This window comes from Procambarus clarkii, chromosome 46, assembly GCF_040958095.1.
Source record: "Procambarus clarkii isolate CNS0578487 chromosome 46, FALCON_Pclarkii_2.0, whole genome shotgun sequence".
Lineage (NCBI taxonomy): Eukaryota > Metazoa > Arthropoda > Malacostraca > Decapoda > Cambaridae > Procambarus > Procambarus clarkii.
The window spans coordinates 30,090,855-30,113,505 of NC_091195.1; the positions used below are offsets into that span (position 1 = coordinate 30,090,855).

At 46.4% G+C, this 22,651-nt stretch overlaps 1 protein-coding gene across 1 annotated transcript in view; it reads right to left on the reverse strand.

Moving 5' to 3' along the window:
- Positions 1-634: 634 nt before the first annotated feature.
- Positions 635-22,651, reverse strand: part of LOC123770547 (hyaluronan mediated motility receptor) — a 188,038-nt gene continuing 166,021 nt past the window's right edge. Inside the window, exons 20-23 of the mRNA XM_045762557.2 lie at positions 17,481-17,638; positions 16,379-16,547; positions 3,613-3,789; positions 635-1,518 (exon numbers count right to left, since the gene is read on the reverse strand). Of these exons, the coding sequence (XP_045618513.2) occupies positions 1,294-1,518; positions 3,613-3,789; positions 16,379-16,547; positions 17,481-17,638 (729 nt within the window). The 3' untranslated portion in view covers positions 635-1,293. The remainder of the gene's footprint in view (positions 1,519-3,612; positions 3,790-16,378; positions 16,548-17,480; positions 17,639-22,651) is intronic.

Consider the following 22,651-nt stretch of genomic DNA (forward strand, 5'->3'; position numbering starts at 1 on the left):
ACGGATGTATAGCAGATTGACCCTTGATTTATTGATTTCTTGACATCTTGATTTATTTAATATTTTGTGTATGTCTTTAGATAGGGTAGTTACCTATTTTTCGAGGCATACGCTTGTTCCATTGTTGTTGTCTGGGATAAGAAAAACCATGTTCGAGTTCCTCACCAACGATTTTTCTTAAACCTGGACAATGGGGGATATGTAACAAGAGAGCAGTACATAGTAGAACAACATGAACATCGTAACAGCCACATGGGCACGGTGCAAGACTATGGAAAATTCACACCTTTGAAGAAGTTAACCGTGCAACAGGTCAACTCGAGTCAACAGTGATGTGGTCACGAGGTTGTCAGATACGATGCCGTCATTCTAATCCACAGGGATTAACCCTTCCATGTCAAATGCAAGCCGAAGACCTCACGTTCAGCTGGAGAGCAGGAGATCACGTCTAGCACAGAACAAGTTATAAACAATATTCAGGAGTGCAGCTAAGTGGCAGCTTCTTCCAGAGACTTGGGTTTTGATGACAAGTAATTGGAAAGAATGAATAAATTTGTTTACTCCAGGAAAATTTATACTGTTGAAGATTATTGATGGTATAATTAATATCATAAATGTGCAACCAAATCCCAAAAGCTTTGTTATTTTTATTTGATTGTTATTAAATTTTCTCACAATGCACAGCATAAAATGCAATACCAAATTAGCAAATGTTTTTTCTAAATTCCAATTTTTCTCTTAATACAGGATTCAATAGTTCAGATGTTTCAAAACTGGATACATTTTTTAATGATTTAGAATGATTATCAAATTTTATCCACTGATATGATAAACACAATTTTGCTTTCCAATGATGATAAATGAATTTCAATAACATTTATTACAGATCTTAGTTTGAAATCTTTCAAGTTAAAATAATGTATGTATAAACTTTTAAAACACAGTTAAAACTAAAAAGTACAGTACATTTGAAAATGGTTGCCAAATCAAGGCTGGAAACAACAACTCGGCACGTGTAGGCAGAAAAGACATGATATACCATCGAGCACACTCCTCGGTATGTGACGGCAGGCAAGGCATGATATGCCGTCGGGCACATTCCTCGGCACGTGTAGGCAGGCAAGACATGATATGCCATCAGGCACCCTTCTCAGCCTGCCTACATATTACAACTCAAAACCTACTTTAGTAATACATTTGGCAGCAACAATCATTTCAGTAAAGTTCCATAAACTGCAATAAAATGGCCTATTATATATATACAGTATATACTGACTAAATACTAACTCTCCATTAAAACCTCTGTGGTTTATTGATGGATTTAAGAGGTGTTGAAGACAGTGGAGGAGGAGGAGGAGCCGTTGCCCCAGTAACGTTAAAAGAATTTTCCTTGTCACTTAGCAATTTTGACGTTTCATTAAGGCGACTATTTGATCCGGCCAGTCGAGCCATTTTGTCCTCCAGCCGTCTCGCATTTTTCCGATGTCTCTCAGTTTCCTGACGAAGTTTATGCACCTCCTGTAAAGTAAATACATGGTTTGTTTTACAATATGACAAGCTGGTTAGTGCTTAAAGGAACTTATATTGTGAGATAATAATACTTCCCATTGTTGGAGAAACGAATTCCATAATTTGGCTTATCAAGGTGACATAAGGGAATACAAAGATAACTGAAGAAAAGGAACACATCCATAGAAACATGTCTTTTGCAAATTCGCAAAATACACGGGATACAGTCCTTGCTTGAGAAAAAAAAAATACCATTTATTTTCCCACTTTCCACGGAAGCCTTGGTGGAAAAAACGGGCTCGACCACCTCTGCGCCCGAATTGCAAGGAGCATTTCCCCGAGCCTCATCCCAACCTAAACCCCGCCCTGACTCTGAAACATCCTGACAATTTTTAGCCAGAAACAGGGATGGAGGAGCAGGGCGAACTTGCCCACCTAAGAAGAAATCAGTGGCATGAACAAAACCAAAGGCGAAGCAACCAACACCCCAAATCCCGGGCTCTAAAATCCAAACTGGGCAACCAACCACGTGTGTTGCAGGGAGAAGTGAGTTTGCAATGCTTTCGCAGCCTGAAACCTCCCATCCGCAGACGAGGAATGTGTAAACTGCAGCACAAGCAGAGAACATGTTCTACCACACTCAGGGTCAAAGGAGTTACAAACCCAACAGGCAGCATGGCGGAGGCAGAAAGGGGGTGATCTTCACCCCGAGGCAGAGGGTGACAAACAACCATCAACATTGCACGCAGCGAGAGTGGAATCTAATGGATCCATAGGCAAACCAGGAGCAGTGATGAGACCTCAGGGGCAACGGAGGAGGAAAGCCAAACAACCTAGGAGAGGTCTAATAAGCTGCTAAGCAGACCTCTTCTACAAAAGCCAGGGCAAAAGCCCATAAAAACAGCCCCAAACAAACTGGCAGTCGGAGAGAAAAGTTGGCTGTCGCTGTTGTGAAGCAGACTGCGCAAGCCACAGTGCACCCCACCCATCTAATAACACTCCCTCACCCAGGGCAAGACGGAAAGCCCAAGACCCTGACATACCACAAGGGCAAAGACCCTATCAAGCAATGAAGCCCCCTAACGGAGTGTCCCCCCCCCCCCAAACACGGAGCACCCTGGCTACCCTTCTCGGGGTGCTCTGTAAGAACAGGTTGTACCAAGAAAACCTGGCCACCACATACACAAACACAGCTGGCACAGCCACACAGAGCAAAATCCAGACAGGAAAGTGAGGCCAGAGATGATGAGTGACCAGCAAGCACAATAGCCGAGAACTGAGCTGGCAAGGAGCCGACTCTCCTGGATGGGCTACCCCTTCCTCCCATGATGGCCCCCTCCCCCCATCAATACGCTAGCGAGCAGGAGTACTAGTTGATGGCACGGTTGCCAGTTTCAGTTATTTTCTGTTTAATTTCTTTCTTTTAATAGGAGTTTCTTTGCATTTTTGGACTACAGGTCACAGTTTCCTAGATAGTTATTTGAATTTGCTCACTTATCTTTCTGGGGGCCCACCCCAGTTGATAGCAAAATACGGCATACTTTAAATGTAGAGTGGTCGTACGTCACTGCTCTCTGCTCCTCTCTGGGGGAACCAGGTTCTGGCACTGCTTTCCTGTAGGCCTAAAGAACTCCAGTGACTAATGATCCCAACCTAATATAGCACATATCAGTTTGGATGGCTGCAGGGAGACGACGGTGCTCCCTCAGAAAACTACAGTGGTTGGAGCCGTTTTAAGGTAGAACATCAAAAGCATCCCTCTCATCCTGTAACTACACCCAGGTGCTTTCACACATGATAAAACATCATACGACCCTTTAAATAGAATGTCGTCATGTTTCAGGAAAGTATCCCGGGGTAAAATACCAGAGTACTGAAATGTTTCTTAATATTAATTTTTATGCATGTGGAATGATGCAAATTAAGATTGATAAATTTCCATACATACAAAAGCACCTTAAATGTTTCAAATGATACCTCATGACCCCTGACAAAAATTTCCATATCAATGACATTAATTGGTATGCTTTCTATTGAAACATTTTCATTCCATTTTATTTCTGTAACCCTAAATACTGCATAATTTTCGTACACTGAACTTACTTCTTTAAGCTGGACATTTTCAGTCTTGAGCTTGAGGACATGCTGGATCTTTTGTTTATGATTCTGATGACCTAGAAGAGTTGCGTACTGCTTGCTCAGTTTGTCAACCTCCTCCTTGGCTGCTGAACTACGCTCTAGGAGGTTGGCTTTCTCAATTTCATAAGCATCTAGCTGTTCCTGTAACATTAAAATACAACAAAAGTGTTAAAACCATTAAAATAAACATTAAAGGAATCTCATTGGTGGACATGCAGTAGTTTACTAGGCAGCTAAAGTATCAAGAAATAAATCAGTTACAAAGACATCGCGCAAACTATTTGCCCAGTGGTTGCCAGGAGTTTACCGACCAACAACTAGGCAATTGAACAGAAGTTAATTGTTCTTGGTGGCTTCTATGTACATTTCCTGTTATGCTTTCAATTAATTTTCTTTTATTTATTGTGGCTATATATCATTGCATGTTAAGTGCACATATAAATGAATATGTATAACGGAACCTCAGTTTTCGAATGCACCTTTTTGTTTTTCATTTTCCGGTTCTCTAGCTCAATATCTTTGAAAAATGTGACTTGGTACTCGTAGTTTGTCTCAGTGCTCAAGTTTGTTGATATGTACATGTATGCGTCGACGAGCGTGTGGTTCTGTTCTGCTGGATGAGGGGTGGGGCGCGGGACAAGGTGCACACAGTTTACCAGTGTCTCCCGCCAAGTGACGATCGCATTTGAATATTGTATTTGGGAGGACAACAGGATGGATGGGGGAGGAGGTGGGGGGGGGGGGGGGGGATGGATGGGGGAGGAGGTAGGGGGGGGGGTGGATGGGGGAGGAGGTAGGGGAGGCCCGGGTGGATTACGGAGGAGGTGAGGGGGGCCGGATGGATGGCGGAGGTTGGGGGGGGGGGGCCGGATGGATGGCGGAGGTTGGGAGGGGGCCGGATGGATGGCACAAGAGGTGTGGGGGGGGGGGGGGAGCTGGATGGATGGCAGAAGAGGTGGGGGGAGGCAGATGGATGGCAGAAGAGGTGGGGGGGGCAGATGGATGGCAGAAGAGGTGGGGAGCCAGATGGATGGCAGAAGAGGTGGAGGGGCCTGGATGGATGGCAGAAGAGGTGGAGGGGCCTGGATGGATGGCAGAAGAGGTGGGGGGGGGGGGGGGCGGATGTATGGTGGAGGTGGGGGGTGGATGGATGGCGGAGGTTGGGGGGGTGGATGGATGGCGGAGGTGGGGGGGGCGGATGGATGGCGGAGGTGGTAGGGGGGGGGCTGGATGGATAGCGGAGGAGATGCGGGGGCGGGCGGATAGATGGTGGAGGAGGGACTGGATGGATGGATGGTGGAGGGAGGGCCCTGGATGGATGATGGAGGGGGTGGCCAGCAGTGGTCGGGCAGGTGTTAGTGTGTGCAGGTGAATGGTAGTGAGATGGTTGGCAGAATTGGTCACCCTCCCCACTACTCCACCCCCCCCCCATCCTGCACCCTTCAACCCCCACACCCTTCAACCCCCACACCAGCGAGACCCGACCTAGTCTTCACTCTCAACGACTCCAACATAAGAGGAATAAGTTTTGAGACCCCAGTAGGAATGAGCGACCACAGTGTACTGGTATTTGAGTACCTGATTGAAGAAGGGTTAATGAACTCGAGGAGGGATACTGAAAACAAAAGGTTGGCATACCGAAAGGGAAACTATGAGGAGATAAGAAAATTCCTAACAGATATAGCATGGGAAACAGAGCCCAGGAAAAAGACGTAGTCCATCATGTCTTGGGTCATCACGCAGAAGTGCAAGCAGCAAACAAGTTTGTTCCAGTCCAAAAGGAAAACAGTGAAATGAAGATGAGAAACCCGTGGTTTACTCAGATGTAGGCTAGCTAAGCAACAAAGTAAAAGGGCATAGAGAAACTATAGGAATAACAGGACACTTGAGAGCAGAGAAAGATACCAGAGTGCCAGAAATGAATATGTCAGGATGAGAAGAGAGGCAGAAAGACAATACGAAAATGACATCGCAAGCAAGGCAAAGACTCGGTCTAAATTGCTGCATAGCCACATCAGGAGAAAAACAACGGTAAAGGAACAGGTTATGAAATTAAGGATAGGGGCAGAAGGATTCACTACAAACGACAAGGAAGTGTGTGAGGAACCGAATAAGAAATTCCAGGAGGTCTTCACCTTAGAGCATGGAGAAATTCCAGAGATAAGAGAGGGAATAGTTAACCAGGAACCACTGGAAGAGTTTGAGATTGCCAATGGGGAAGTAAAGAAGTGTTTACTAGAGTTGGATGTGACAAAGGCCATAGGCCCAGATGGACTCTCCCCCTTGGATACTAAAGGAAGGAGCAGAAGAACTGTGCCTGCCACTCTCCATAGTGTATAACAAATCACTGGCAACAGGGAAACTGCCAGAAATTTGGAAAGCAGCTAACATAGTCCCGATATACAAGAAAGGGGATGGACAGGAGGCACTGAACTACAGGCCAGTGTCCCTAACCTGCATACCTTGCAAGCTGATGGGGAAGTTTGTGCGAAGAAAGACGGTGGAACATCTGGAGCGAAAGAACTTTGTAACACAGCATCAACATGGGTTCAGGGATGGCAGGTCCTGCCTCACAGGGTTACTTGAATTCTACGACCAGGCAACAAAAATCAGGCAAGAAAGAGAAGGGTGGGCAGACTGCATATTTTTGGATTGTCAGAAAGCCTATGATACAGTACCACACAAGAGGCTAGTGAAAAAGCTGAAGATGCAGGCTGGAGTGAAAGGGAAGGTACTCCATTGGATAAAGGAGTACCTAAGCAACAGGAGACAACGAGTCAGTGTGAGGGGTGAGGTCTCAGACTGGCGAGATGTTACAAGGGGAGTCCCGCAGGGTTCAGTCCTTGGACCTATACTGTTTCTGATATATGTAAATGATCTCTCAGAGGGTATAGACTCGTTTCTCTCAATGTTTGCTGATGATGCAAAAATTATGAGGAGGATTGAAACAGAGGTTGATAGTAGGAGGCTACAAGATGACATAGACAGACTGAGTGAATGGTCCAACAAATGGCTGTTGAAGTTCAACCCGAGTAAATGCAAAGTAATGAAACTAGGCAGTGGAAACAGGAGGCCAAACACAGGATACAGAATAGGAGATGAAGTACTTAATGAAATGGACAGAGAAAGATCTAGGAGTTTATATCACACGAAACCTGTCTCCTGAAGCCCACATAAAAAAACCAGCGTTGAATGTAATGAAACGCCATTTTCTGGGTGAGACCCGGAGGCTCCCCGGAGCTTTACCGGCTGATATGCTAATGTCAGACTTTGGCATCAGTCATGTGTATGGAGTTCTAGGGCCTACCGGGGACCACGAGCCAGAACCTGGCCCCCTCAGAGAGGCAAGGGGAGCAATGGCCTATAGAAACCCCCGTGTGGTTGGAAGCATTCTATGTCTGCCATCAACCGGGTCAAGCATCCAGAAAGGTAAGCATTCCAAAACAAACCCCTATTCTGGTGAAAATTGCTACCTAAGCCGAACTAGTGAATAGAACTCTTCAACAGAAAACACGGAAACTAGTATGACGTCATACGTCACCGCGCCGCTGTCTGCGCAGCTCCCCCCTCCCCGGGAGGGGGAAGGGGGAGCCCCAGACCTCCCACGCCGGCTATCCACCCATCAGTTCTGAGGCTGGATGTCAAAACACGCGAAAAACGCCGACCGGAGGGAGGGAGGGTTGCCGGGGAGCCTCCGGGTCTCACCCAGAAAATGGCGTTTCATTACATTCAACGCTGGTTTTCTGGGGGGAGCCCCGTCGGCTCCCCGGAGCTAACTACCCACAGAGGAAGGTCAAAGGGACAAAAACCGGGAGGCGGACACCACGCACCCCCCCAAGGAGGCGAGACAACCGGCAGCAAACGCCAACCCAAGGCGCCACAGCCCCGAAAATCCCGGGAACAACACGAGAACCACGAGCAGTAAGGCCCCTGCACGAACACCAAAAATCCATGCCCGAAAGACTGCAAGGCCACGTCGCCCAGACGGCAGCGAGAGCAGCGAAGCCACGAACGCCACAGGCATGAGGGAAGAACACAGGCAGCTTAGCCGCAAGAACACGGCTGACCACCCGGGACACCATCACCCGCGAACCGGGAAGAACAGAACCGGATCAACGCAAAACGCGCTCCGGACCCAAACGCCGTGGCACGCAAACAACAGCAGAGGGCCGCCACTGAACACAAAAACGACACACCCCCGGCCCGACCAACAAAGCACCAACAAACCCTGGACCCCTCCAGAATGCAGCAGCCCCACCCCGCGCCAGAAAAGATGGAGACTGCTGCCATCAAACAACCAAAACGCTAAAACCGAAGGAGCAAGAAAACACAGCGAACCGACCCCCAGAGGCAAAGGCCCAAAGGAAAGAGCCGACGAAAAAACACACCGGAACCGAAGGGGCACTACCAACCGAGGAGAAGACAGAGCACGCTGACCAGAGACCAGGATGGTGCAAGCGGCGCACGAACAGGCCGGAGGTGAAATGACGCACAAGACAGCTGACTAACGGTGCAGAAGCAACACCAAGACCGAAAGCAAGCTGAAGCGGCTCCGCCTGCGCCGCACGAAAAGAGGCGACAGTATGTGGCAAGACGACGGCCCCCAACCCCCACTAGAAAACCAAGCCGAGAGTAAACCAAGCCAACAAGAAGGACCCACCGAAGAAGGGACAGGAAAAGGAAGGACCGCCAAAATACCCCATACTGCCGCCAAGAAAGCACGCAGGTGGGACACCTACCACGAAGCCACCCGACCACCAACCGGAGGCGAGACCACGAGGCAGAACATAAGCAGCCCCGACAAGGCCCCCCCGAGCCCAGGAAAAAGGCGGAGCCGCGAGAAGATCTCGGGCGCGACCACGGAAACCCAGGCGGCACAAGGAGATGGAACGTCTGCCGAACAGAAAAACTCCGAAGCATGCAAGCCCGCCAGGAGTTCAGAAACGACGGGTCCGACGCGAGACATCGCAAGAACCCCCCCAAAAAATAAAACAACAACAACCGGCAGGGCAAGCTAGGAAAACCAAAGAAGGCGGAAGGGTCGCCGCCAGAACAGGACCCGAACCAAGGGGCACGAACAACTGCAACAGACCGAGACAAAGAAGCACATCACAGGACACAGGCTGACCAACGCCTAAGAACACACGCAGAACATTCCTGCTGCAGAAGAGGCAGGAAGAAAGAGCAGAAGCACAAAAAAAAACCAGGAGAACAACCAGGGGTGGACAATCAGGCAGGGACAAAAACCCCACGCAATCCCCAGGCACAAAACGGCAGCAAAGCGCCACTCCACAACCGGACACAGGAACAAGGACACGCCACCGTGAAACACGGTACCAATGCTCACGTGCAGCAGCAGCAGCAACAGGCACCACTGCAACATGCAACATGTAAATAGCAACTCCCCTCTGCAAAGGCAGAGAACGGAGCAGGCAGACCCCAGACAGGGCCAACGGAGACACGACAAAACCCTGCAGGCCCAGAAACCTGCACCAGGCGACCGACGGCGGAGAAACCCCGCTCGATACCTGCTGGATGAGGAACTGGGAGCTCTTTTACACCTCAAGCCCGGCCCAAGGTCAGGCCAGACCGGCCAGAGGATGGCCCACCAGGCAGCTGCTAGGAGCAGTCCACCGGCCCACATACCCCCACAACCAGGACGGGCCGGAACTGCCATACGAAAACAGGCCAGTGCGCCCTGGAAGTCCACGGACGAACCAGCAAGAAGGCTTATGCTCGCAAGTAGGTCGTGTAACAAGCACAGACCACTGATGGTAATACAGTGTTCCCCAAAAGTGCCAATAGCACCACTGCACTCCACTGGTACTATCCCGCAAGTTCTACCAGATAGGCGGGACCCAAGAGCCAGAGCTCAAATCCTGCAAGCACAGCCAGGAGCCTCACCAGGTGAGTACAGAACCAACCCTACAACCCCCACACCTCACAACATTAAAAAAGGAGGGTCCCCTGAACGACTCCAGCATGGGTTGGACATGCACATGAGGGGGACAGGAAGGGGTGATAAAGGGACAGTCACTGGTGTGCGAACGGTCTCAGTCGTACAAAATTATACCTAAATAAAGACAGGTATATGAACACCGCCGCATCCAGCGCCCGGCCAAAAGACGCCAGACCGCAGAAACTCACCTGGCGAATGGTGGCTTGAACTTGACACGACTCAACCGTGCCCAGAAGAACTTGGGAGCACCGCCAGGTGAAGACGCCAGAGCCGGACCCGCAGGAGAACAGGGAGAGGCGAAGGAGGCGGTCCACACCCATGACACAGAAAACCGCGGTGTCCTCCCCACAACTGGGAACCAGGACACCCCTGGCGCAAAGGGGCACATACCGCAGCCAGGGAGAAGAACGAGAGGCGAAGCACTGTAGCAAAAAAGGGCGCAAAACCCCAGCACTGAACCATCGCCCAGACCAAAACAAACTCCACGGCGCATGCGCATAACACGCTGGCCGAACCGCACACCCTCCCTGCGGGAAGGCGCCAGCCAGGACTATTGCACGAGAAAAAGAGCCAAAAGAGGAAGCAGGAACAATAAAACCGGCCAAAGAAGCAAAGAGCCCAAAAAAGGGAACCCAAACGGGCGACAAGTAGCCCAAACGGGCGACAAGTAGCCCAAACGGCCGACAAGTAGCCCAACCGGGCGACAAGTAGCCCAACTGGGCGACAAGTAGCCCAACAGGGCGACAAGTAGCCCAACAGGGCGACAAGTAGCCCAACAGGGCGACAAGTAGCCCAACAGGGCGACAAGTAGCCCAACAGGGCGACAAGTACTAGGAGCCGACAGACGTTCCAATAATGCGGGAAGTAGCGAAAAACCTTCCCGTACCCTCGAGAACACAGAAGCCAACACTAGTCCCGAAGGCACACGAAGGCGCAGGCGCACCCGAGATCAAAAGTCACGCAGAACCCCATCGAACGGGGAAACATGACAAAAACACCGTCCCAAAAAGCGGGGGAGGAAACATCCACCCACAGGACGGAACCAACCGACTCAAAGGCCAAGGAACCGAGCCCGGGGAGGGGCCGACGTCCAACAGCACGTACGGCGAGTGGGGAGGAAAGACCCCACTCCGCGTAACCACAAGCCCCGCCGAGAGGGGGATAAAACCCCCCACGGGGTCTAACGGGGCCAAGGCCCCCCCAAGTCAGCCCCTCCCCAGCCCCGGGAACCTACACGACAGGCCCCGGGGCCGAGCCGTTCCCCCAAAGCCCCGGCCGTACCAGAAAACCGGGGCAGCCGTGAAAACACTAAGGAAGGGAGCCCACTGGCAGACTCATACAACACGGCTGGAGGAACAGGCCCAAATGCCCCCGTCACTACCCCGGAAGGGGAATTCCCCGAGACTGCCCGAGTCTCAACACCACCAAACACCCCGCCCTGAACCTACAGACGGTAAGGAACCGGATACAGGCAGGAAGGGTGAACCAGGGGAAAGACAAGGGGGCGTGGATGGAACCGAAGCAACCAACACCCCCAAGTCCCAAAACGAAATACAACGGGGCAGCCCCGGGGCTCCCGGGGAGGAAACCACGAGAACGTTGCCACCACCAAGGCTCAAGTGCAACGCCCCTGCTGCCCGCACCCGCTTTGTTAGCACAACTGGGTAACCGAGCCACAACGAGCAACCAAACTCGCAGGACACCGGGTCGAAGGTGTCACCGACCCCACAGGCAGCAGACGGAGGCAAAACAGAGAGTCACCCAGAGACAAAAGGTGAGAGCAACCCTCAAACTCGCTGGAAGCGAGGGGGGGGCTCTGGGGTCACATCCATCGGACCCGCGCGCCCCCAGGGGTTTCCCAGGGTCCCGAGCGTTTACTTTAAGAGGACTCGCGCTCAGGTAATCCCAGGCAGGGTACTGCTAACCGGCACCCAAGCTACCAAACAACTTTCTAAGAGCTGAACCCCCGGGACGTGTACACTCACGGGGATCTAGCAGGGGGTACCACCAGAAATACTCAGAACACAAGGGACACAAGGGGCAAGAACGAAGGCAGACCCCCCACCAGGTATATAAACAAAAGAAAAAGAAAACCCCGCAAGAGGACAGCGTACCCAAGCGGAACAGAGCCGGCCGCTATGATTGGTAAAGACAAGCTGCACAGTACCCCGCGCCCCACCAGTGCAAACACTGCCCCTTACTCTAAGGCGAACAAGGGAGACAGAACACCCGAGCACACAAAGAGCGGCCGAAAACCAAGCGGTAAACGGCCAAGCAGGGGCAGGACCCAAGGAACTTGTGGAAGGTGGCCCCAAGCCCCAAGGGCAGTACTTACAGGGCACCTAGGGAAGGGAACCCTAGGCGCATGCAGCCCGAGTACTGAAGAATCACACCCGGCTCACGCACCACCTAGAAAACAGACACCACACTCTAGGTACAGTGCTGAAACAACCACTGGAGCCGGAGCACATAACCATTGCCTATAGCATCAGCCGAAGAACTGATGGGTGGATAGCCGGCGTGGGAGGTCTGGGGCTCCCCCTTCCCCCTCCCGGGGAGGGGGGAGCTGCGCAGACAGCGGCGCGGTGACGTATGACGTCATACTAGTTTCCGTGTTTTCTGTTGAAGAGTTCTATTCACTAGTTCGGCTTAGGTAGCAATTTTCACCAGAATAGGGGTTTGTTTTGGAATGCTTACCTTTCTGGATGCTTGACCCGGTCGATGGCAGACATAGAATGCTTCCAACCACACGGGGGTTTCTATAGGCCATTGCTCCCCTTGCCTCTCTGAGGGGGCCAGGTTCTGGCTCGTGGTCCCCGGTAGGCCCTAGAACTCCATACACATGACTGATGCCAAAGTCTGACATTAGCATATCAGCCGGTAAAGCTCCGGGGAGCCGACGGGGCTCCCCCCAGAAAAGAATAACGTCTACAGCACATGCGAGGCTGGCTAACATCAGAACAGCGTTCAGGAACCTGTGTAAGGAATCATTCAGAATCTTGTACACCACATATGTAAGACCAATCCTGGAGTATGCGGCCCCAGCATGGAGCCCGTGTCTTGAAGCTGGAAAAAGTTCAATGGTATGCCACTAGACTAGTCCCAGAACTAAGAGGCACAAGTTACGAGGAAAGGCTGCGGGAAATGCTCCTTACGACAGTAGAAGACAGAAGAGTTAGGGGAGACATGATCACAACTTACAAAATCTTCAGGGGAATCGACCGGGTAAACAAGGATTAATTATTCAACACTTGTGGTACGCGAACAAGGGGACACAGGTGGAAACTGAGTACCCACATGAGCCACAGGGACGTTAGAAGGAACTTTTTCAGTGTCAGTTAACGGATGGAATGCATTAGGCAGTGATGTGGTGGAGGCTGACTCCATACACAGTTTCAAATGTAAATATGATAGAGCCCAGTAGGCTTGGGAATCTGTACACCAGTTGATTAACAGTTGAGAGGCAGGACCAAAGAGCCAAAGCTCAACCCCTGCAAGCACAAATAGGTGAGGACACCGGACCCCCCTCCCTCTCCCCAGCCATATGGACGGTATTAACACGGTGGGCTCCCTTGCTACCAGCTGATGGATCGGGAGGCAGATTCCCTAAGAGCCTGTCATTAAACTCTTATTTTTTACTAACCAACTGGTTGCGACTGTGAAAGCCTGATTGACTGTGCATAGCTGATTGACTGAATGCGTGACTGACCATAAATACCTAATCGGTTGCTACTACAACTGTGAATGCTTGACTGCCTTTGGTTATGACTGCCTGTGGCTGATCTTGATTGAATTCTTGACCGACATGTGACTGACTGGTTCCCACATGACAGAGGCAGTGAAATGTGCGAAAGGAAAATCTGGAACCAGTGATGCAGATAAGAAATCGTTTAAGGCGAGCAGGGAGGACAATCTCACCTCCTACCCACCTCCTTCACCCTACCCATACACCAACACTGCTCCTCCCTCCCTCCTCACCGTCTCCCATACGCCAACAAGAGTCCTCAGTAAAGGTAAAGTGCAGTTCAATGTTCACTTATTTTATTTATGGCTTTATATTTATACCAGACTGTTTTGTGTATGAAAAATATAAGTAGTAGAGTAGTATTCCAAATAAAATGTATTTTTAAGTCTATTTTTGGGTATGTGAAATAGATTAATTCAATTTACATTTTTTGTTATGGGAAAATTCGTTTTTGAATCATCTCTGGGAACTGGTCAAATTAAAAAACGGAGGTACCACTGTACTAATTTATTAGTATAAAATAATTAGTATTAAAATAATACAGAAAGTATTGTATATTTTATTTTATATACACAGTGACATCTCGGCTTACGAATGCCACTCTTTACAAACTTTTCGGGTTACAAGCCAAATTTCTTCGTAAAATCCGAATCGGGTTGCAAACTTTGCCTCGGGAAACGTAGTTTGTCGATACGTGTATGGCCGACCTAGTGCACGGTGGCACGGCGACCACCTCTCAGTTTATCAGTGCCTCTCGCCTAGTGACAGTAGCACTTGAATTCTTTGTAATCAGTGTTTGTTGGATTCTTGGGTAATGAATACAAGTTATTATAATATATCTCACCATGAGTCCCAAGAAAGCCAGTGGTAAGGTTTAATCCAAGAAAACACATGTGGGGATGACAATAGAGGAAAAACAAAAGATCAGCTGAGGAAATGACTTCAGGGGAGGAGGAGGAGGCAGTACAGAATGTCCCTTCCTCAGCAATTAGGAAGTGGTGTAGACTGTGGGAAGAAATGCAAACTTTTGTTGAAACGACTCTCCAAGAGAAAGCTGTAGTAGGCCGTTGCCTTAACCTTTTTAATGACACTGCGATGCCTCACTGCAGACAAGTGTTACAACGTAGGGAAAAACAAGCCTCTATGGCTAGATTTTTAGTGAGAAAAACAGGCAGTGAGCCACAAGTAGATCCTAGTGATATGCAGGCAAAACACACCAGAGAGTGAGTACCCCAGAGAAGTCATCACTACCTGATGTTATAATGGAAGGGGACTCCCGTTCCAAAAACTAACACCTCTCCCCCCCCCCTCCTTACAGTCTTTCATATGCCAACAAGAGTCATCAATAAAGCAACAACTTTTACATACATTAGAATTAAAGATTTGGGTGAATTAGGTATGAAATTTACTTTGAAGTTTTGGGAGTGTGCAACAGATTAATTCAATTTACATTATTTCTTATTAGAAAATTTGCTTCGGTTTATGAATTTTCGGGTTACGAACCGTCTCTGGGAACGGATTAAATTCGTAAACTAAGGTATCACTGTATGTATGTATGAGCAATATACTGTATATGTATGTCTTATTACTTTAACTCTGCTTTAAACCAGCAGTTTCATGTGAATGATTCAGACAAAAGGGATTTTGAGTAACTAATGAAGTTAGATAGCCATAGTTTATTCAATAAGCCAATCCCAATGCTATCGAGATAAACTACCGAACTGTAAATACGCATGGAACGCTAACCAGTCCCACCAACAGGTAGGATTGTTGTGATGAGTCAAATCACCAATTCTTTAACTTACTGTCTTACATATATCACAGGAATAAATTTCCAATTATTATGCATTATTTGAATACACGAAATAAGCTAAATTGGTAAATTTAAAAAGTCTTGTTTGATTGTATTTTTCTTTCATAAATGTAGTAGTATGAAGTAGCAGTCACATGTACCTCCCTCCCTCCCTCTCCTTCCAGGTTTTTCACTTTAACGGTATACAAAATAAAGCACTTTCATTCTGCATACATTTGTTTTTCTCATGTTTGCACCAAATAAATACAAACCATAATTCATAATGTTAACACCATTTGTTTTGCAATTAATCCAATTATCTCTCTCCCCAGGATTATAAATTTCTATATTTAATTCAATATTCAGCGACTTAATTTGAGCTGCACCTCCAAGTGAGAGTACCAATCATCAGGAAGGCATATACTTTCCCCAAATGTGCTTCCGGTAAAATAATACTCTTCTGCTAAGGTATGCGTTAATGTGATACATTACAATACAGTAGAGGTTAAAAAAAAATGCCTGGTGGATCTAATGAAATCTTACGCGGAACAAAAATGGTCCGTTTAGTGTAGTTCATTTGTGCAAGGTCCCACTTTATCTCTGTAAGCTCTTCTGAATCATGCTGTTTATTCATTTTTGTATTCCACAACTCTCCATGATACATTCATTCCTTATTCTATTAACATGGCACCACACATGCTTCACAGATTTTTACCATCATAAATAATGTTTACAAGGTAATTCATTGCAACAGCAACTTTTCTTCCGTCTGACACTACAATCTCAACTTTGATTGCACAAACAGCTTTGGGAATTGCATAATTGAGAGGAGAGAGAAAGCAAAGAACATAATCATCCAACTTCTCAAGTGAAGAACCCCTTTAAATTGTATTTAAAAATGAGACTGACTAAACCACATGACAAGATTTACACATGTCACTCTTCCACCTTTATAGAATTTTCTGTAACAAGACATTGCCACCTTGCACTAGCCACATAAAACAAGTAAGCAACCAGGCTTAGGTGGCAAATACTGTACTGTACTTGCATTACATGCTAAACCTCGTCCCACTGACCTACCATGCAACTGCCGTCCCAAAAGATACCCTCAGCCATATTGTTCATAAATGTAAAGTAGCGTGCATCCCTTCACAAGCCAAAATGGACAAACGTGCACTATTTCGAACTTGCTATCATTTAACACTAAATCCAAAAACTAAAAAATCCAACTTACTCTGAAAGGCTCAATCATCTCTTCCAGGTGTTGGAATTTGTTTTTCCAGGAATAGAGCTCCTCTTGTAATGCTGCATTGGCATTTCTCAGGTCTTGAATATCTGCTTCCAACGTGCAAGTGACACGAGACACCTCTGCTGTCTTTTCCTCACTGAACGTAATCTCCAATCTGGTTAATGACAACAAGATATTATGATGTGAGAATAATGTACACCTTGGTTTATTAAATAATCTGCTGCTAAACTTAACATTTTACAAGATGCTTACCTTTTGTGATGCAAACTTTCCAATAAGCAACTAAATATGTGACTGCATATTGACGATTTAATACTGAAGGTGTTCAGCTTTGTTACATTAATATTCTGTGTTTTGGAATTTTGGTAGTCTACTTGTAGCGTTGCATTGCGTTACCTCTCATTAGATTCCATGCCTGATACCGGCTGTGTTGCCTTTAGGTGCTCTCGTTCACACGATCACCTCTTCAGTTTCTGTGTGGCTGGATATGAGAACTTTATGGGAGACAGATTGTTTCCTTCCAATTCCAATGCTTTATCTGGCACCACTCTGTACTACAGGCAGGTCTATCACCCTTATGCTTCACGGTCATGGACAGTCCAGTTTGACTTTTTTTGCCAAAAGTAGCAAGTGCGTAATTGCTCTGAACCAGACTTATTTTATTTATATGAAAAGCTTGTTTCTGCACAGGGCATTTGGTTCCTCCAGCTCCAGTGCTTTGTTTTTTTTATGGCAGGTTATGAATGGTGAGCAGGAGAGGATGGGGGGGGAACCCTGTTTAATGTGCAGATGCTGCCATCTGGTGACTGTCAAGGGTAGTGGCCTGGCAGACCAGCCAGCAATTAGGGCAAGCACTAAATGTCCTTCTCCCTTGCTTTACTTGTACTACAATGACCATACAGAAAAGTGTGACAAAAACCTGGCTCTGTGAAACAAAATGTTAGATTCCCTTTAACCATGCATGATTTGGTTCATGGGACCTTGCCCAATGAGTGGTATACATCTGAAAAATTTGTTACCAGATTTGGAATACTGTATAATTATCCAACACTTACAAGTGTATCTAAAATTTAATCAATGGTATTACCTGGACAGTTGACTCTTTGTAGCATTAAGGGCATCCTGAAGGTTGGAAATGTTAACAGCAGCTTCGTCTTTCTCTTTCATCAGCTGCTTCTCACTTTCTTCACACTCACACAAGCGCTTCTCACAGTCCACCAGTGCTGCTTTCTTTTCCTCTAGACTCTAGAAATAAGATATTTAGCATTACGTAACAAAATTTAATGTTTTAAATTTGTACAAATGTAGGTAATGGAAAGGATATGGGAGATGCCATATCAGACAGATGTAGTGCAAGTCAACTCTCATTCAGTGATGTCATAGACTTCATAGGCAAAGAACCAGCACACAATGGGATGGAGGTAGAGGAGGGTGCGATATATTTCCCAGTGACAGAGCGGCCTTCTTGCATACATGACGGGAGAAGAGGGTGATGACCAGTAAAATTGTGTTATTGCAATGTTAGTTGTACCCTCTTAGTCATTGCATAAGGAATGATGCAAAGTTATTGAATTGTGAACTTATTGCATTTAAACACACATCAGAATTGACACTTTAGCTACATTCCATGTTACTCTACATTACCATATTTTGCGAGAAGAGGACACTGGAACAAATGACAAATTATGAAACTTGTTCCAATCAACGGGGCACAGGGGCACAGACTGGAGAATGATAAGAGCGAGAGGCAAAGCCCCCGAGAGAAACTGGACGCAGAACACCAGCACGTGTGCACACCGCCTGGAACCAAAACAAACTCCCACGGCGCATGCGTAGGACACGAAAGAAAAGTAGCCCAACAGGTCGGGCTACATTGGGCTACACAGGTCCATCCTACTCCGTCCAACAACAGAGCAGAAAAAGGAGCTCAACGGGTCGTATCCCGAGCGATCCGTTGAAGAAACAGGCCAACTCATGGAAACAGAAGCCAACTTAGCCGGCCCATGTAAGGAAAACAACGAACCGAAACGGAACCCAAGCGGGCCACCAATAGCCCAACACGGTGACAAGTAGCCCAACCGTCCACAAGTAGCCCAACCGGCTACAAGTAGCCCAATCCGGCATCCCGGACCATAACGGAAGGAAAACTAGCAGTGCCGAGACACAGCGTGGAGAGATGAGAGATGAACAAACGAACGAGAAGGCCAAAAATCCAGACGCTGGCCGGAATAGGACCCAAGGGAAGCCCCACCGAACGACGACAGACGTACCAGGAAAACGGGAAGGAGCAAAACCGTCCCGAGCCTGCAAGAACACATAGAAGCAAACACAAAAGGTGACACCCCTAGGGTCAACACTTGCAGCAGAGGAGCTCCAGCATATTTCAACAATCCTAAGTATTGTAGTACAGGTTGATGGTAGTGAGTGGTGTCCCAGAGAACATAAAGGTATAGTGCTCTTGAAAAATAGGTGAGATAACAGGAAAGTGCTAAGGGAAGTGAAAAATCGGATGAGAAAAAGTTGCCCTAGTGTTTACAGTGCAGAGAAGAACATTCAAGATGGCCACTGGCAAGGGGAAAAACAAAACAGAGCTTGATTTTGAGGGATTCAATGAAGAAAGCATTGATATTAGTAGTCTACATAACAAGTTGGTAAATTTAGATACTATAGTGAACTTTCATGTAGAAATAATTAGTAAATTGAAAGAAAGTAATGACCATTTGAATAGCAAAGTTTTATGTCTTGAGGGTTTAGTGAAAGACTTGCGCAAGGATAAGAATCAATTGGAAACAAATTGCAAAGCCATGGAAGAAGAAAATAAACTCTTAAAAATAGCTTTGGAAGAAGTTAAAGTAAATTTAAACATAAATGACTACAATAGGTTAGGCAAGGAAATTCAACAGGAGAAACAGCTTTTGTCAGCACAGATGGAGGAAGTTACACAGGGAATAAAACAGTGCAAGAAAGATATGCAACTCACTTATGCACAAGTGGCCAAGGAGAAGGAAAAAATAGAAGAAGCAGTAAAGGAAGTCAAACACTGCAGCAACCAAGATAAAACAAACATTAGGCTAGAAGTGAGGAAAGAATTGGCATCTAACCCGAAGTTGGTGCAAAACACAGTTGATCGGAGTAAGTCCCTGATCATTTTTGGCTGCAAAGAAAAGGCGATAACATCTAGGTCAGAAAGAGCTGTAGAAGAAGCTAAAGTAGTAGATAAAATTGTTGGCCTCGTGGAAGGTCTTACAAACAGAGAGAATGTGTGCGACTACAGGAGAATAGGCAGGTACGTAAAAGGGAAAGATCGACCTTTGAGGATCACCCTAAACGGTGCCAAACAGATGGAAGAAGTACTAAGGAATGCTAGAAAATTGCAAAGGGATGAGGATGGGAAAGGGTGGTCGTTAAGACGAGATCTATCAAAAGAAGATAGAGAGAAGCTGAAACTGAACCTCGCCGAGGCAAAACATTTAAATGAGAGCAGGAATGAAGAAGAAATAAATTCTTTTTTTCTACAAAGTGATAGGGGTAGGCAAACCAGTAAAGTGGTACATAAAGGCAAACCAACAAAATCAATAGAGAGAGGGGGAGTGAAGAATAAGGAGAGGGGGAACAAGTTCCTGAAGATTGCATACACCAACATAGATGGAGTGAGATCAAAGATACTGGAGTTAAGTGATGTAATACAGCTGCAGACACCAGACATTGTTGCACTCACGGAGACAAAACTTGAAGATGTAATTTTAAATGAGGTCATATTCCCAAGGGGCTACTCAATTTGGAGACGGGACAGAAAAATTAGGAAAGGCGGTGGCGTTGCTGTGCTGGTAAAAGAACACCTAAAGGTGAAGGAAATAATGACTGCCAATCCACAAGAAGTTGACATAATAGCACTAGAGATCTGCTATGAGGATGATAAACTAATGATGATAAATGCATATAGTCCACCGCCAAGCAGCACATGGTCAAAGGAGGAGCTAGATAGTAAACGTGAAGGTCTTATAACAATAATGAGAGAGATTATAGCGAGAGCGGATAACGATAGATCACGACTGTTGATAGTCGGTGACTTCAACTTGAAATCCATAGACTGGGAAGCATATGAAGCTAAAACAGAAGATTTTTGGACCTGTAAATTTGTAGACCTCATCCTGGCAACATTCTTGTATCAACATGTTAAACAAGCTACGAGGATGAGGGAAGGGGACGTTCCCTCCATGCTAGATTTGATATTTACCAGAAAGGAGGAAGAGATATTTGACATTCAGTACCTTCCTCCCTTGGGTAAAAGTGACCATGTCTTTTTGGGAATAAAGTATGCAATGCGTTATAAGCTGGAAGAAAATAAGGAGGTTGAAGCAGTTGAAAAACCAGACTTCAGGAGAGGACATTATGGTGACCTTAGAAATTTTTTTAGTGAGTATAATTGGACAGACTTGATGCTAGGCAAGGAAGTGAATGAGATGTATGGCAAGTTTTGTGAAATATATGATAAAGGCACAAAAAAATTTATACCAAAACAGAGATGCAGAACTAGGAAACAGGATTGGTTCAATAGAAATTGCGAGAGGGCTAGAGACCGAAAGACACAAAAATGGAATCAATACAGGAAGAGGCCGAACCCCCAAACATACCAGCGATACAAAGATGCGAGAAACAACTACACGGCAGTGAGGAGAGAGGCAGAAAGAAATTTTGAAAAAGGGATTGCGGACAAATGTAAAACAGAACCAGGTCTATTCTATAAATTCATAAACAACAAATTGCAGGTAAAGGATAATATTCAGAGGTTGAAAATGGGAAATAGATTCACGGAAGATGAAAAGGAAATGTGTGAAACACTAAACGAAAAGTTCCAAAGTGTGTTTGTACAAAATGAAATCTTTAGGGAACCAGATACAATAAGAATTCCAGAGAACAACATAGAACACATAGAGGTGTCTAGAGACGAAGTGGAAAAAATGCTCAAGGAGCTCGGTAAGAACAAAGCAGCTGGCCCAGATGGCGTTTCACCATGGGTTCTGAGAGAATGTGCATCTGAGCTCAGCATTCCACTTCACCTGATCTTTCAGGCATCCCTGTGTACAGGAATCGTAGCAGACGGGTGGAAACAGGCTAACATAGTTCCAATCTACAAAAGTGGCAGCAGGGAAGACCCCCTCAATTATAGACCTGTATCATTGACAAGTGTAATAGTGAAAGTATTGGAAAAACTAATCAAAACTAAATGGGTAGAACACCTAGAGAGAAATGATATAATATCAGACAGACAGTATGGTTTTCGATCTGGAAGATCCTGTGTATCGAATTTACTCAGTTTCTATGATCGAGCCAGAGATATTACAGGAAAGAGATGGTTGGGTTGACTGCATCTATCTGGACCTAAAAAAGGCTTTCGACAGAGTTCCACATAAGAGGTTGTTCTGGAAACTGGAAAATATTGGAGGGGTGACAGGTAAGCTTCTATCATGGATGAAAAATTTTCTGACTGATAGAAAAATGAGGGCAGTAATCAGAGGCAATGTATCAGAATGGAGAAATGTCACAAGTGGAGTACCACAGGGCTCAGTTCTTGCACCAGTGATGTTTATTGTGTACATAAATGATCTACCAGTTGGTATACAGAATTATATGAACATGTTTGCTGATGATGCTAAGATAATAGGAAGGATAAGAAATTTAGATGACTGTCATGCCCTTCAAGAAGACCTGGACAAAATAAGTATATGGAGCACCACTTGGCAAATGGAATTTAATGTTAATAAATGTCATGTTATGGAATGTGGAATAGGAGAACATAGACCCCACACAACCTATATATTATGTGAGAAATCTTTAAAGAATTCTGATAAAGAAAGAGATCTAGGAGTGGTTCTAGATAGAAAACTATCACCTGAGGACCACATAAAGAATATTGTGCAAGGAGCCTATGCTATGCTTTCTAACTTCAGAATTGCATTTAAATACATGGATGGCGATATACTAAAGAAATTGTTCATGACTTTTGTTAGGCCAAAGCTAGAATATGCAGCAGTTGTGTGGTGCCCATATCTTAAGAAGCACATCAACAAACTGGAAAAGGTGCAAAGACATGCTACTAAGTGGCTCCCAGAACTGAAAGGCAAGAGCTACGAGGAGAGGTTAGAAGCATTAAATATGCCAAAACTAGAAGACAGAAGAAAAAGAGGTGATATGATCACTACATACAAAATAGTTACAGGAATTGATAAAATCGACAGGGAAGACTTCCTGAGACCT